This window comes from Vigna unguiculata, chromosome 9, assembly GCF_004118075.2.
Source record: "Vigna unguiculata cultivar IT97K-499-35 chromosome 9, ASM411807v1, whole genome shotgun sequence".
Classification (NCBI taxonomy): Eukaryota; Viridiplantae; Streptophyta; class Magnoliopsida; order Fabales; family Fabaceae; genus Vigna; species Vigna unguiculata.
In genome coordinates, this window is record NC_040287.1 from 6522176 (window position 1) to 6538847 (window position 16672).

The 16672-nt window shown below is 34.0% G+C and overlaps 3 protein-coding genes across 6 annotated transcripts; 2 read left to right on the forward strand and 1 right to left on the reverse strand.

The window, feature by feature from the left end:
- The first annotated feature begins 5432 nt into the window (after nt 1–5432).
- On the forward strand, nt 5433–9835 carry LOC114162440 (glucan endo-1,3-beta-glucosidase 8-like). 4 transcript variants are annotated; one of them, XM_028046331.1, is made up of 4 exons: nt 5433–5526; nt 5815–6800; nt 7544–7987; nt 8577–9835. In XM_028046331.1, the coding sequence occupies exons 3-4, from the start codon at nt 7647–7649 to the stop codon at nt 9697–9699; spliced, it is 1464 nt and encodes a 487-aa protein (XP_027902132.1). In that variant the 5' UTR covers nt 5433–5526; nt 5815–6800; nt 7544–7646; the 3' UTR covers nt 9700–9835. The 4 variants fall into 4 exon arrangements, with proteins under 4 accessions (XP_027902132.1, XP_027902131.1, XP_027902134.1 ...); XM_028046330.1 differs by having other exon boundaries at nt 5433–6800; XM_028046333.1 differs by having other exon boundaries at nt 5433–6800; nt 7709–7987.
- A 2368-nt stretch (nt 9836–12203) lies between these two features.
- LOC114162872 (omega-hydroxypalmitate O-feruloyl transferase) lies at nt 12204–13680 on the forward strand. Its single transcript, XM_028046857.1, is given in 2 exon segments — nt 12204–13588; nt 13590–13680. Coding segments are annotated over 2 exon segments (1449 nt in total). The 5' UTR covers nt 12204–12230.
- A 1166-nt stretch (nt 13681–14846) lies between these two features.
- LOC114162873 lies at nt 14847–16231 on the reverse strand. The gene is made up of 2 exons (XM_028046858.1): nt 15676–16231; nt 14847–15583 (listed from the first exon to the last, which is right to left on the reverse strand). Exons 1-2 carry the CDS (start codon nt 16229–16231, stop codon nt 14847–14849), a joined length of 1293 nt encoding a protein of 430 aa, XP_027902659.1.
- Between the last annotated feature and the right edge of the window lie 441 nt (nt 16232–16672).

Here is a 16672-nt window from a genome sequence, read left to right on the forward strand (position 1 = left end):
TTGTTTCAAGGCTTTTACTTCCTGTGTGCACCCCTCAAATTTTCAGATTTCACTTTCGGAAAAGTGGTTTTCGGACTACATATTTTGGAATTTTTGGATCAGAATTTTCATAACAATTTTTAGGACATTTTTTTTAATTAGAAAATGTTATAAACAAATATGGAAAACTAACATGTCTGCAAATTGTCATATCTTAAAAATATAATTAATCCACAAACCTGCAACTTCCAACAAAGGTTGACGACAACATAAGTCTCTTTCCTTTGCTTGGATCTTGATTTTCTTCAGTTGTACTTGGTTGATAAAGGTTTTTGTACTTTTCAACTTTTAGTTTTGATTGATTGTTCCTGATGAAGGTTAATCTTTCAAATTCTACCATCATATATCCGTCCACAACAAACTGCTAAATAGTCTCATTGATCTTAGTAGAGTACTTGCTTCAGAATCTTTTATTTGTATGTGAAAGCAAAACCATTATCTTATTGTTAGGCGATTCCTTTTTCTTCCTGTTGATGACAATGTGTTTCGGTGATAAACATCATGCCTATATCAATCCTCACCATAAGGAAATAGTAGTGGGTACTGAAATCCTAGGTAACTTGTGTGTAATTCATTTATTCTTTGTAGTTTTCCACCTATATTTTCCATGATGATATCTCTAGGCGAAGCAGTATCAACATCACTTATAATTAAGGCTGCAACTTCTTAAACAATAAGAATATTATAAATTTAACCATCCTTAGTCTTGTTTGCTATGAGTCTTAGCTTCAAGTCATCATATGGTTTGTCCTTGTATCTATCTCTTGCCATTCTAAATGATTTGGCATGGACATTATAAATATCAAACATGTTTGTTAGTTGCTGGACAATTTCAACATATATACGGTTTGAGTTCCTACAACCAAAATGGAATAAATCATTGTGCTTGTATATTATTGTGCTGATATATAACAGAATAATTAATTGAAATTTTAGTGTAAGTAGTAGTTATTTTTGAACTCGAAATGTTAACCTTGAAGATTGGATCCTATTATGTGTCTCGTTGTTACTATCATAAATATAGAGTTTTGCAAACTTCAGGACTAATCCAACTGATGGAAGAAGACTACCAATTTTGTGACATGATTGACCTTGTATTCTCAAATTTGGTGGTCATTAGCCATTGTTGATACTTCTATCTATTTTTGCTCCCAGAGAAGTAAAAGCAAACATCATGTTATATGTTCTTACATTTTGCTGATAATTCTTGCTTTGTACAGAATCTATATCAATAAGAAGATGATGCAACAAAGGAGGAAACTCCTTCGTAGTGGTAATTGAAAATTTTCATTCTCACAACATAGTTGAAACTTTGGAATGCAGGAATGTACATTTTTCCTTATCCTTTCTTGATAGCACATGTGGGCTTTGCAATGGTGACATTGATATATAGGTTAACCAATATCTTTGTATCCCTTACAAATGACAAAATAATTTAGCATAAATAATATGAACATTTGATTATAGTTAGAAATAGGAATTGATATGAGATGTTACATCTGAGTCAACTAATATATCAATGACACTATCTTCCAACTCTTTTTCATCTTCAGAACTTAAACTTGAGTGCATTGAAAAATCTTATTAAATATGATCATAAGAATTTTAATAACAACTAATTTAAGTATAATTTATTAGATTAGCAGTTGTAAAACATATATTGAGTGGTACCTCCCATTTGTGTATTGAATGTCTTGGTGTTGTACTGATGACATATACCTTGAAAAGGAGATGATCCCTCTATAAAGGCATCAAACCTATTAATTAGGTTTGTGCGATGGGCAATATTATGTGGGATTGTATTTCCTCTAACGTTACTAACTGATTGGATATTTGTTGAGTATGGAATGCTTCCTAGCAAGGAGTTGAGGAAGATGGTTCATTGAGTGCAATTAAAGTAATAGCTGAGAGTGGTATGTTGTATAGCCTTTGTTGTGGATGTTGTACTGGTTTAGAGTAACTTTGTGTACATCTACTTCTTTTTTCAATAATCAAGTTTCTCCTTTTCAATCTTGCCAAAGCACAGTATCCATATTCTTGCCTTTTTGTTTATCCAAAACATTGTCTTCCAATGTTTCTTCATCTTCAGAACTTGACTTTGAGTGCATTGAAAAATCTATGTAAATATGGTCATAAGTATGTTAATAGAAACTAATTTGAGTAGAATTTAGTTCCAAATTGTAAGTGTAAAACATATTTTAAGTGGTACCTTCCATTTGGGAATTGGTTTAATCACATCTATTTTCATCAGAACTTGAAAGAAATTTTAATGGACATGTACTTTGAGAAGGTAATGATCCCTCTACAGTAGTATCCTACCTACTTCTCTTTTGAATAATAAAATTTTCCCTTTTCAATCTTGCCAAAGCACAAACCTAAAATAGTTTGTAAGTTGCAAGAATAGAGTAAATATTTTGAGCAATATGAATATAGTAATAGTAGATGGATAACCTCATCAATGAATCATTAATGGACTTTGTATGCTCGTATTAGATTAGATGAATAGAAAATGAAGACAATATATTAAATGAATAATGTTATCAAAAATTTTATGGACTTTGATCTTTATCTATAAAGCCAAGTTCCAAGGTTTTAGTTGTGTCCCTATAATGGAAGAAATGATATTCAAACCTTTTATGAGTTTCAAGTGTATAATTCATCTATAAGCACTAATACAAAAAAAACATCACCCATATAACGTTTATCCAGAAAAAGTCCCACGTTAAAAATGACCGGTGGCAATTTTGTAAATTATTTGACTTTTTTAACGTCTGCCCATTCCAACACAGACGTAATTTAACGTCTGACCCACAATACCCTGACGTTATGTAAAAATTAACGTCTGAGCTCTCTGCCCCCGACTTAATTTAACGTCTGACCCACTATGCCCCGACTTAATTTAACGTCTGACCCCCTCTGCACCGACGTTAAGTAACATCTGACCACGCAGCCCCGACGTCAATTTTTGGGTTTTCTCTACGCGAAACGCATAAACCCTAATTGTTTCGTCGCGCCACCAATTTTTCGCGAAGCTTCTCCGTCGGCAAACACCATACTGAGCTCCTCCAGGTAATTTTTGAACGTTTTTCACCACCAAACTTGTTGGGATTTGATTATGGATTGATTTTAGGCGTTTTGAATCGAATATTTTCCGTTTTCATCCTCATTTGCAGTGTTTCGCGATCCTTCCCGTCGGTGACCATTATTCTGACCTCCTCTAGGTGAGTTTCGACCATTTTTCACCACCAACCTAGTTGGTATTTGATTGTGGATTGATTTTAGGCGTTTTCAACCAAATATTATGCGTTTTCATCCCCATTTGCATCGTTTTGATATTATTTTGCTTGTTATCTCTTTTTCATTGTATGTATGTAATTGCTTGTATTTTTTATTTGCAATTATAATTTTTATCTTAGACTATTTTTTTTAGTTTTTTTGGCCTATTTCTTTTTTTAATTGAATTTTTATAATAATATTTGTAAAATTACGAAATAAAATTATATTTATTGTTATTTGTAAAATTGGACTAATTGTATTTGATTTTTTAATATTATTGTTGCATTAATTTTTATTTTATGTATGTAGATTTATTATAGATTCATTGTGGACCAAGGTCGATGCCGTATATGGATTCATTGAACCTCAAACCATTCAATCTTCGGGAAACTCACATGACCACATCAAACTTTATTTGCAAACATGGATGGTTGAGTCAAATAGAGAGATCTACTTTGCGCCATACATTGATGCGTATGTTTTTTTTCTAGTAATATTTTATGAAGTATTATTAATTATTTATGTTAAGTACTTGTGATTGACGGTAGGTATCATTGGCAACTATGTATCATCATTCCAAGACAATGCATGGTTGTATGATTTTATTTATGTCATAGGAAGATTCCATCTGCTTTGAAAAACATGTTACAAGAGTAAGTATTAATTTTTTTTCAATCATAACCTATGTATCTACTTAGTTATAAAAACTAACATATGTTTTATGTTTCCAAAATTTCATTAGAATTGTGAGTAAGCCTAGAGGCCAACAACTTAAAGTATTATATTCAAAGGTTAGAACTCATTTAGTTTAAAGTTATTAATTTTTGTATGTCAACTTATGACTTTGATATGTGTTTATTTTATTTGTAATGTTTAGTGTAACAAGCAAGAAGATTAATGAGAATTGTGTATATTAGTTTAGAATATATGTTGAAACTTAAGTGTTATTAGATATAACTGTAACTCCATAATTGTGCTGAAATTATTATGAAACTGTTCTGGGAATTTGCTGATTTTCAGGTGTGGGAATGTTGTAAAAACAACCAAATTAAAAAAAAAAACAGAGCAGATTGACGTCTGGTGGTGCTCTGACAAATGTTATTTAACATTTGAGCTTATTGTGGCCGACGTTATTTAAAGTCTTTCAGAGCCCAACAGAAGTCAAATTGCTCTGTTTTTTGGTTCCATTTAGCGCGAAAATTGACGTTTGCTGCTTTTGGCCCCGACATTGGATAACGTCGGACCCCTATTGCCCCGACGTTAAGTGACGTCTGTTTTGTTTTCCGACGTTATTTTAACGTCACCCAGTACGACGTCGGTGTTTGGACAGACGTCAAAGATCGAAAATATCGGACGTTAAAAGACTTTTTTGTGTTAGTGAAGCCTTTTAAAACTTGACAAAAAAGTTGAATTTGTATGAGTTTGGAGTGTATAATTTTTTTTAAAAACAAATGCATGTATGCAATGTGATAGGATTAACCTGAAGTGTTCTGCATTTATGATGCAACTATATTCATACATTATTTTGGACACAACTGTACTATAATGGTTACTTTCATAGTTCAAACAATTCCTAACTTTACTTTTCTTGTAAACGTTGAGCTTCATCAGTTTACATATTGAAGTTTATTCTTTAATAAAGGATTTTTCCTGAAATTTATTAATTGGTAAAGGCGGGAATTAAAAAATATACATTGTTCTATCTTAAATGTATTTTACTGTTTATGTTTTAATTTCCTTGTTTTAGTTTTCGGATTTAACTTTTTTATGTTTTAATTATCTTGCAATTTTTAGATTTAAACTTTTATTTTTCAATTGAACTGTAGTATATTATTGGAAACCCTTGTAATGTAATGATGAATTGTTATTATGAATGTAGTTTTACTCATTTCATTTTATAAATTTAAATTTTCTTTTAATTAAAGCCGTTACCGTTTATGTTACAAGAATAATATGAAATAATTTAGTTTTTCTTTTTATGCATTTCTTTTAATTTTATGAAATTATTGATACAAAATAATTATTAATATAATATATATATATATATTAAGTTTCATGTGTTAAACTCTATAAATTGATCCAAGAGTTGATTAAACATCATAGTTTTAAGAATTTTGGACATTTCCACTCACCAAGACCATGTGTCGTCCTTCTCGCCTCCTATTTTGTGATTGGTTTCAACTATTTAAGGGCACGTTAAATCTCCCAGAGGTAAGCTTACTCTTCCTTCTTCTCTATTTTGTATTATAGATCTTACATATATCACTTCTATTTGCGAAAAAATCATTTCTTTCTTCTTAATGAAATCTGACCAAGCATGGTTTTGTTTATGTAAATTGTTTGGGTTCTTAACTTTGTTTGTAGTTTCATTAGATTCTGTTTGGGGTTTCTTAATTTAGGGTTTCATATTCCAACTTATCGGTTCTTGAAAAGTTGATGATTTTATGGTTTAGACAAATGTATCTCTTTAATATGGTTTTGTATATTTCTTACTATGAGGTTGTAAGCACGGGTGATTGTACAATTTGAAGAATATTTTCTTCAGACTGAGCAGTTGAAAAGTGGCCCGAACTACTATAGAGATTCCAATGGAAACTTGATACCAATAGACTTTGATGGAACACATGCACCCAGAAATTCCTTTTGTGCCGCATTCGTTGTTGACTTCTATAGTCTGCGATCATATAATTTCATAGTTACATATTTGTTAGGTGGAAACTCTTTTGAGTTTAGATTTTTTAGTGTTACATGAACTGAGATAGATTATCCTCTCCCTAAGTACATGAAGAAGCCCTTTCAAGCATTAGTTTCCCCTCATTTCCCATATGCTTCACTATTTCTTTGAAGACAAATAAGGTAAATTACTAATTCTGATGATAATGTACAATTTCATGATAATTGGTTGGGATAGTATTGTGGATGGAAAACTAAATAGATTAATTTCTTCTATGCATGACAGTTTGGCTTTTAAATTTCTGTAATATTTTTGGAGTAAGGAATTTGTGTCAAGGAAAGTAAAATTGATAGACCCTAATAACCATCCCTACTTTTGTCAGACTAAAAGAGATGATTGGGATAGAATATATATAAAGAGATATATATCACATGTGCTAACAACTTCTTAGTACGAAATATACAAAACCATATTAAAGAGATACATTTGTCTAAACCCTAAAATCATCAACTTTTCAAGAATTAGTAAGTTGGAATATGAAATCCTAAATTAAGAAAGCCCAAATAGAATCTAACGAAACCACAAACAAAGTTGAGAACCCAAACAATTTAGAAGAACAAAATCATGCATGATTAGATTTCATTAAGAAGAAAGAAACAATTTTTTTGGCAAATAGAAGTGATATATTTAAGATCTATAAACAAAATAGAGAAGAATGAAGAGTAAACTTACCTTAGGGGGATTTAATGTGTCCATAGATTGTTGAAACGGGTCACAGAACATGAGGCAAGAAAGACGACCCATGATCATGGTAAGTGAAAGTGTCTGAAATTCTTGAAACTATGATGTTGAATCAACTCTCGAACTATAATTTATAGAATTTAATATAGGAAACTTAATCTCAATATATATAAATATATATATATATATATATAATTATAAAAAAAATCATTAATTATGTTGATAATAGTAGAGAGAATATAAGTATGGATGCATCAACAAACAGTTACAAAACACTTGTTCATATTATTATAAAATAAATTATAATAGTAAAATAAAAAAAGCTCAACAATACTGTAACATATGCTGCTGGCGTTATACCCCGAATAACATAACGGAATAACAAACTTTTAACTCTTTTTGAAGTTAGCTTTTAACATTAAATAATTAAAGTTTTAACTCTTGTCTCACATATTTTTATTTACCTTTACTTCCATAATTTTTGTTTTTAATTTGTATCCTTTCCACACATTTTTTACAAAACAGATATTAAAACCAAGGTTAAATTATACTTTACTGTGTAATTCAAACAATATTGCACTGGCATTTTCTTTTATTTTCTTCACTGTAATTAAATTTTGAAGTCGTGAAAGTAGTTTTAATCTCTGCTGAAAAATATTCTAAAAGCAATCTAAAAAATTAAGTTTCTCATCCTAAAATAAGAAAACTCTGGTGGTAGATGGAATTTAAAAAAAGCATGAACAAGTCTGGTGATTAATGCTTTTTTTCTTGGTGCAAAAAATTGAAAAAACCCAACTTCTGTTCTTCGCGAAGGCACTGAAACAAACACACCACAAAGTGAGTTATATATGGAAATTCTGTTCCTACAATCACACATTTTTTTCCACTTCGCTAAATCCACAAAAAGTGAAGAGAAATGGTTCGAAATTGTGGTGATCTAGTGGCATTTTCCCTTGTCTTCTTAACCGTGGTTTCCAGTGGGTCTGCATGGGTTGGCGTGAACTGGGGAACCATGGCAACGCACCAACTTCCCCCGGAGAAGGTGGTGAAGATGCTCAAGGAAAATGGGTTCACCAAATTGAAGCTCTTTGATGCGGATCAACTCATTATGGCAGCTCTTATGGGGACCGATATCCAAGTCATGCTTGCAATACCCAACAACATGCTGCAAATGATAAGTACCAGTCCTAAAGCTGCGGATTCTTGGGTCTATGAAAATGTCACCACTTACTTCTTCAATGGTGGCGTCAAAATCAAGTTAAGTACTTTCGAGATCATACTATTCTTTCCTTTTTCTTGATCAAATTATTTTCCTCTTTCATTTTCATGCTACTCATTTATATATTCACTGCATTGCAATTAACTTTTTAACAGAACTTCTATGCAATGCAACTTTACTGATATTTAAATGTGTAGGAGACTGTACTCTACTCAACTGGGTCATTTTATTAGTTGTTGTAATTTATTGGAAATAACACAATTTTGTAGATTTCATTGTTTTGCTTAACGGGTATTGGATATGGTAAATTTTAACTAGTAATAAAAAGTGTGTTGTAAAGAATGTGTTGCTTGCTATAGTCTTGTTTTAGTTTTTGTATTCTCAACTTTGTGAAAGAAAACATGAGGATTTTTTGAAACTTGACAGCATGCTTCTTCTAAGGGACACTCAGTGAAAATGTATAAACTGGATATGCTTTTGTCTGATTTTGTTGTTAACATTTAGTACTCTAGTTATTGTTTCATTGTGTGGTTGGTCGTGTGTAATAGCTTTTGTTGGATGTTTACAGCCATTTTGAACTATTCCTCACTCTGCTTTGTGCTTGGTATGTGTATGATAACTATGCAGGTATGTTGCTGTGGGTAATGAGCCTTTTCTTAAAGCATATAATGGTACCTTTGCGAAGAAAACGCTGCCAGCCCTGAAGAATATACAGACATCACTTAATAAGGCCGGGTTGAGTTCAAAGGTCAAAATCACTGTTCCATTCAATGCTGATATTTACTATTCACCTGATTCAGATCCAGTTCCATCAGCTGGTGACTTCAGGCCTGAAATGAGAGACCTCACCATTGAGATAATCCAGTTCTTGTATGCAAACAATGCACCTTTCACAGTTAATATCTACCCTTTCCTTAGTCTTTATTTCAACGAAGATTTCCCTTTTGATTTTGCATTTTTTGATGGAAAAAGCAAGCCTCTTAGGGACGGTAAGGCACTTTACACCAATGTGTTTGATGCAAATCTTGACACTCTTCTGTGGGCTTTAGACAAGGCAGGGTATCCTGACATGAAGGTGCTGATTGGGGAAATTGGGTGGCCAACAGATGGTGATAAGAATGCTAATGCCAAGAGTGCAAGGAGGTTCAACTTTGGTTTGCTTAAACATGCTCTGAGTGGCAAGGGTACCCCTAAAAGGAAAGGCACAATTGACTTGTACATGTTCAGCCTCATTGATGAGAACACTAAAAGTGTTGCTCCTGGGAACTTTGAGAGGCATTGGGGGGTTTTTGAGTTTGATGGGAAGCCAAAGTATGAATTAGACTTAACTGGTCAGCACAAGGAAAAAGGCCTTATCCCTGTGGAAGGTATAAAGTACCTGCAAAAGAGGTGGTGTGTTTTGAATCCAGATGTTACTTACTTTGATCATTTATTGGCTGGTAGCATTGACTATGCTTGTACCTTTTCTGATTGTACTTCCCTTGGCTATGGCTCTTCTTGCAATCATCTTAGTCTCCAAGGGAATGCATCTTATGCTTTCAATATGTATTATCAAGTAAATAACCAACAGGGTTGGAGCTGTGATTTCTCTAGTTTGGCTACCATAACACAGAAGGATCCATCACAGAGTGGTTGCCAATTTCCTGTGATGATAGCTAGCAGTTCATCTTTGCTGCTGCTGCATGAAAGACTTTTATGTATCCTAAAGAAAGCATTGGAGGTTTATATTTTTGTTATGATTTTGTTATAGCAAAAGGATAATGGAGTAGTTTGAATTTTGTTCTGAGAAATTTAGTTTTTCTGTGAGTTTTAGGAGTTGGATTTCATCTCAAATTCGTTATGTAAATTTGGAGAATCCTGGGAGTTCTAATACTCAGTTTTGGACACTTGCCTTTTGCTTTTAGTATTAGTATTTGTTACTTTTAATCTATTCTTGAATTAACCAAGTGAGATTTTGAGACAACCAATTGTTTTTTATCACCTTAAATATAAGGTTTAAAGAAGTTTTAAACATGATATTTTATCTTAACTACCCATATATTAAAAGTTATATAATTATGTATCTTATTAGTACAAGTAATAAAAGAAATTAATACCAATAATTTTTTTAACATTCTGCATGTTTCAATATAATAAACATGTGAGAAGAAAACCTGAGAGACCCACGATGAAAAAAACTTACATTAAAAAATACATAATTCATTGAATTTACAATTTAATAACAATTTGCTATTCGAAACAAACAGAATTCGGAACATAAAACTTGTTTAAGTTTAAATATAAAATTTGTTTTTAACTGTTTGCACACACCACATCTTCCCTGCAATACATATTTAGAATTAAGACTGCAATAAATATGTCATTCTTATGTGTGATTGAGACTCAATATGTTGAAAAATATGAGTAATCTAAATCCTAATTAAGACCGAAGCTTATGATAATGGAAATTTGAGATTGAAGGGATAATTTGATTTGGGCCATTTCTTTGCACTCCATTATTACTAAGTACACCCAATCTAACCCAAAAATACAAAAATATCCTTTATCATTATATTATGCCACCATGGTCGCTATTGTCATAGCTGCTCTGTGTAATCTTTATTGCATCTTCATTTTTCATTGCAGTATTTGATATGAAGAAGAAAATTAAAAAAGAAGAAAAAGCCTGTTCTAGAAAAAAAAAAATTCCTTTCAGAAAACTTGTTTGAGATTTCTCTAGAAAGAGCTCATTCTAAAAGAAGTCTAAGAGTATTTGATTAAATTAGAAATGATTTGTGAAAGAAATACTTAAATAAATTAAAAAGGATTTATTGAAATAATATTTTACTGAGTAAAAATGACTTTAAAAAAAAAAACTTAAATAAGTAAAAAGTAATTTGTGGAAAGATTACTTGAACATATCAAAGTGATTTGTTGAATAAATATTCGTTAAGTTAAGAGTAACTTATTGAATAGATACTTGTTCAGAGTGAAATGTGAAATTAATCTCCAAAAGATTGATAAAAAATAATTACAAGTTCAAACAATATTGAATGGGCGAGTTAAAAATAACAACCAGCTTAAAAAATACTAAGAGATTAACCAGATAAAATAAAGGTAAGGAAAGACAAAATGAACTACGAGAATCTATATCATGAAGGGATATAACTTTGATGAAACATGAATTTGGATATCATAAAATCAGTAATTAAGTATTTATAAAAAAAAGGGGGAAGAGTACATTACAAGGAAAAGTTGTTTTGCATAACACTCAACCCTTAGGCTAGTTATACATAGACCCTAAAAGCATTTATGAAAGTTGTATATTTTTCCAAAACAACAACAATCATAATTTTAACACCTGTTTTTGTATATATACTTTAACTATGAGGCTGCATAAGGTATGTTTAATGGCCTAATCTTAGCTGTTTAACAATCTATCCTTTTTTTGAAGTTAATCTTCCTTGCTTTAATTATTGTTTCAATTATTATGATTCCGTAACTATCATAAAAGGATGTTATGTAACTTAATAATCTTCATGGCCTGGTCTTGTATGAAAAGGTGGTTATGTTACGGAACTATTTAAATGGCAGAGTTGGAAATTCTTTTACTTCCTTAATTACTTATAAATGGAAGCCACATTTTTGGATATCTGATTTTAGCAAATGCGTAGAGTTGTTTCATGGTGCACATCAGAATCTTCTAGGTATTTGATAAAAGCTTATGTAGTTCCTGTATCCATCTATAAATCATCAAAATCCATATGACAAATCAATAACTATAGCTTGAAAATAAGAACAACTGATTCGGAAAAAGTACACTGAAATGCTTCTTTACTTCTTAAAGTGTGAAACAATACAAATGAACAATCTAGTTTTTTGTTCATAATTGCGAGAACATTTGTCTCTGTCAGTGCTAATTTTTGGTAAGTGAGTATCAGTATACACACATTATCGTATTTGATATTTATGTTGTGTTAAGAAATGCGAAAATTGTTGTCCCTGAAGAAAACAAAGTTCATGCATAACGAGTCTAAAATATTATAAAGGATTATGAATTTATGTAGAAGTAATAAGTGTGTCATACAAAGATGGTAAATGGGTGAGGGAAGTAACATATCATTTATCTGTCACCAACTTCAAACCTGCAAATCTTCTTCAAGAACCCCGTCTTGTTCAGTTCAAGTCTCTTTTCATCTTTCTTCTTTATCGGAGAAGCTACCCCATCTTTTCATGCTTCTGCAAATATTATATCTACAAATTAATGAAGCCACATTTCACATGACCTGAGAAATTATCCTCATGGCTTCTCCATGGGTTCAAGAGCTCCATATCCATCACTTCACCATTCCCGTAACCATTGATAGAATGTCTTCTGTCATGCCATCGAGGCCTATTCCTGTTAAACCAGGTGACACTTTATACCTTTCCAATCTCGATGACATGATCGGAGCTCGTGTTTTCACACCCACAGTGTATTTTTATCAGTTACACAGCACTGGTTGTTCTCCCCAGAAACCTGTCACAAAAATACTACAATGTGCTCTCGCTGATGTTTTAGTCCCTTACTACCCTTTATCAGGGAGGCTCAGAGAGACCAAAAATGGTAAACTAGAAGTGTTTTTCGGACCAGAGCAAGGAGCACTCATTGTTGAGGCACGATCTGATGTTGCCTTAACTGAATTAGGAGACCTCACAGCTCCGAACCCGGCTTGGGAGCCTTTGATCTTCAAGTTTCCGAATGAAGAACAATACAAAGTCCTGGAAATGCCGCTGGTCATTGCTCAGGTGACCCTTTTCCGATGCGGTGGTTTTAGCCTCGGGTTGAGGCTCTGCCATTGCATCTGCGATGGCATGGGAGCCATGCAATTTCTGGGTGCATGGGCCGCCACTGCAAGAACAGGGATGCTGGTCATCGACCCCGTGCCGTGTTGGGACAGGGAAGTTTTCCGGCCACGTGACCCGCCGGTGGTTAAGTTCCCTCACTTGGAGTTCATGAGAATCGAAGAGGGGTCCAACCTCACCATGACACTGTGGAAAACCAAACCGGTTCAGAAGTGTTACAGGATCAAGCGCGAGTTCCAGAATCGCGTGAAAGCTCTCGCTCAGCCGTACGACGCCGCAGGTTGCACCACTTTCGATGCCATGGCAGCGCATATATGGAGATCCTGGGTGAAAGCTCTTGATGTGAGGCCACTGGATTACCAGCTAAGGTTAACGTTTTCGGTGAATGCTCGGCAGAAGCTGAGAAACCCACCACTGAAAGAAGGGTTTTATGGCAATGTGGTGTGTGTTGCATGCACCACAAGCACTGTGTGTGAGCTTGTGCATGGAGAGCTACCTGAGACAACCTTGTTGGTTCGAGAGGCGAGACAGAGTGTGTCGGAGGAGTATTTGAGATCTACGGTGGATTATGTCGAAGTGGATCGACCAAGACAACTTGAGTTTGGTGGGAAACTAACGATAACTCAATGGACCAGGTTTTCGATATACAAATGTGCAGATTTTGGGTGGGGTAGGCCACTCTATGCTGGTCCTATAGATTTAACACCCACCCCTCAAGTTTGTGTGTTTCTTCCTGAAGGAGAAGCTGATTGCAGTGATGCTTCCATGATTGTGTGCATATGCTTGCCTGAATCTGCTGCTCAAAAGTTTACACAAGCTTTGTTGCTCCATTCAGATTTTTGATTCCTTATTCAACTTATCATACCTTATACTGTGTTTACTTCATCATCAATTATGCTCTCAATAAAACGTCGATGTTGATTCATTTTTATAATTTTATGTTGCATGTACTTCATCCACTGTTACTGTGTACCAGGTTGAGAGAGCAAAGTTATAACCCTTTCTTCACAATCTCATATTTGTGCTAGAAGATTAATGGTCTTTGGTAAAATAATATTTGTAATTTTATGCTTCTTCTAGTTTGTACCACCTCCAAGACCTAACATGAACATATATTTTTTCCTAATAATTTAAGTTTTAAACTATATTCACGTAATAAAATGTTGAATTTTATCACAAGTGAGAATATATTTTATCACTGGTGCAATTTAAGCTATTAAAGTGGATTGTTAATGATAGATTTAAAATTTCCATGTGATAATTTGTAATTAAATGAAATTTTACAAGGATTGTTATCTCAAATTCTTGGTTTTTTTTTCCTTCTAGGCAAATCAGTATGGTTTATTACGGATATGGGCAAGTTTTTTTAAAATTACAGAACTAGGCAAAACGTTCTGGGGGAGAACGTTTTCGTTATGAAGAAATCGTGTAGCCCTCGAACGTTATTCGGTCTGATTTTGTCAACGAGCGAAATCGCGTGGGGGTGGACGACATTCAAAGGAAATCGTGTGGGGGGGGGGGGGACGACATTGAAAGGAAATCGTTGGGGGGGATGACGTTTTTAGATGAAATCGTGGGGGGGAATACATTTTTAGTTGAGTAATCGATTACCGCATGCTGTAATCGATTACTGCATGTGTTGCAGTTTTCTGGGTGTAATGTAATCGATTACAGACGAAGTGTAATCGATTACATGGTTAATGCATTTTGTTCGAGTGAATTGTAATCGATTACAATACCATTGTAATCGATTACAATACAAATTTTGGAAAACAAAGTTGTTAAATTAGAATTGGATACAGAGGCGAGCATAATAATTTGTTCTCATTTGATAAAGTTTTGTTGGTCCATAAAAGAATCAAGTATTTGAACTTGTAGTTGATGAAGGCATAAGAAATATTAATGTTCATAGAAAATTGTCTTAGTTTTGACATTGTAGAAAGAAGAAAAAAACATTGAAAATTAAATTAATTGAAACAAAAAATGTACAACTTATTGGCGAAATGGACATTGTCCCCTATGATGACCCTCAGTGCGACAGTAAGAGCATTTTTTTGGCTTATCCGTAACGGGTTAATCCATTTCGTTATGGATCCTAGTCCTTGGAGGTCGTCCGGAAGCCTTACGCCTAGTTTGGGGGTCTGGATTGAAATTAGGACCTGTATATGTTGACCAATAGTCCTCATTTCGCAGGGGGTGGAATTGGACTTGATAAGCCTTATTTATGTTATCAAGGGTGTAAACTGGATCGATAAAATTTGAAAGTGGCATGTGACCAAAAGAACAAACAGCTATGACGTGCTGACAGGGTAATCGACTAGCTTGGAAGTGACCACAATCACACCACCAATCGTTTAATCTGACAGTGAATGAGATTGGTTTTGGCCGATAGTAATGGGGGCTCGATATCTCTTGCACCTCGAATTCTGAATTATCTCGATCGTAGCGTTGAACATGACAATATGCAGATTTCTGTTGATTTTGTTGGAGCAAGGTTGTGACATCTTTTGGATATTGATGTCCAGCTCTTAACATAGAGTCTGCCTTTAAGCCGCGTTCAACAAACCAAGCATTTATGTTTTGAAATGTAATTTTCAAAAGTGCACAGATAGGTAATGAGCGAGCCCCCTTTAGCACAAAGTTCATGCACTCCGCCAAGTTTGTTGTCATGTGCATGTACCTGCGCCCCCCATCATAAGCCTGAGACCACTTATGTAAAGGGATTTTATCAATCCAAGCTACTGCTTGTGGGAATTGGGACCTCATAGCTGAAAGTTTTGCTTGCACGATAGGTTGTTTGACTTCATAAGCTGTGAAAAAGAAATATAAAATGAAATGAAAAAGTATTATGTATAGGAAATATTTTGTGCATCTGGAATTTAAAGTTAGGAAAACGTCTTACCCAAGTTAATGAATTGTTTCTTGAGATCGGCATTTTTAAAGCGGTTGTTGAAGTTGGAACCCAGATGACGTATGCAGTAGACAGAGTGAAGATTGTCTGATTCCCAGTCAACTTCTTCCGATCGTAGGGCTGACAAAATTCCCTTGCCTCTATCAGTAATTAGGCAGAGATTTGGCTGAGGAGTTACATGCTCTCGCAGTAGTTGAAAAAACCAAATCAATGCCTCCTTTGTCTCACCTTCTACTATTGCAAATGCCAAAGGAAATATGTTTCTATTTCCATCCTGAGCAATTGCAGTTAGCAAGGTGGCATGATATCTGCCTGTTAAAAAGGTTCCATCCACTTGAACAACAGGTTTACAATACTTAAAACCTTCAATGCAAGGTCCAAATGCCCAGAAGCAACATTCCATAATGTATGTGGAACTTCCATCCTCAGCATCAATATTAACTGGAGGACCGGAAAGTTGAAAAATTGTCCCAGGATTGGTTTGTTGGGCAGCTAATAACCATCTGGGAACTTCATTATAAGATTGGTCCCAATCACCATACTCCATTGTTATTGCTTTCTCCCTCACAAACAATACCTTCGTAATCGATTACAACCCCCCTCGTAATCGATTAACAGGAGAATTTGCCAAAATTTATTTCTACATTCGTAATCGATTACATAAACACTGTAATCAATTACCACTCTACCACGAACCACTGGAATTGATTCTTTTCCTTCGTAATCGATTACATAAACCCTGTAATCGATTACACAACTTTCAGGAGCCCCTGGAATGTTATTTTTAACGTCGTAATCGATTACACAAACCCTGTAATCGATTACGACTCGTCTTCCACTATAAAAACAACATTTTCTCTCTCCGTCGCTGCATCCCAAAAACCCCACCCGCGCCTCCATTCTCTCCTCCGTGAATTCATCATTCTGCCTTCATATCTTCACCAAATCACCTCCCGTTTGTTGCAATCTTTCTCATTTTCAATTCTCT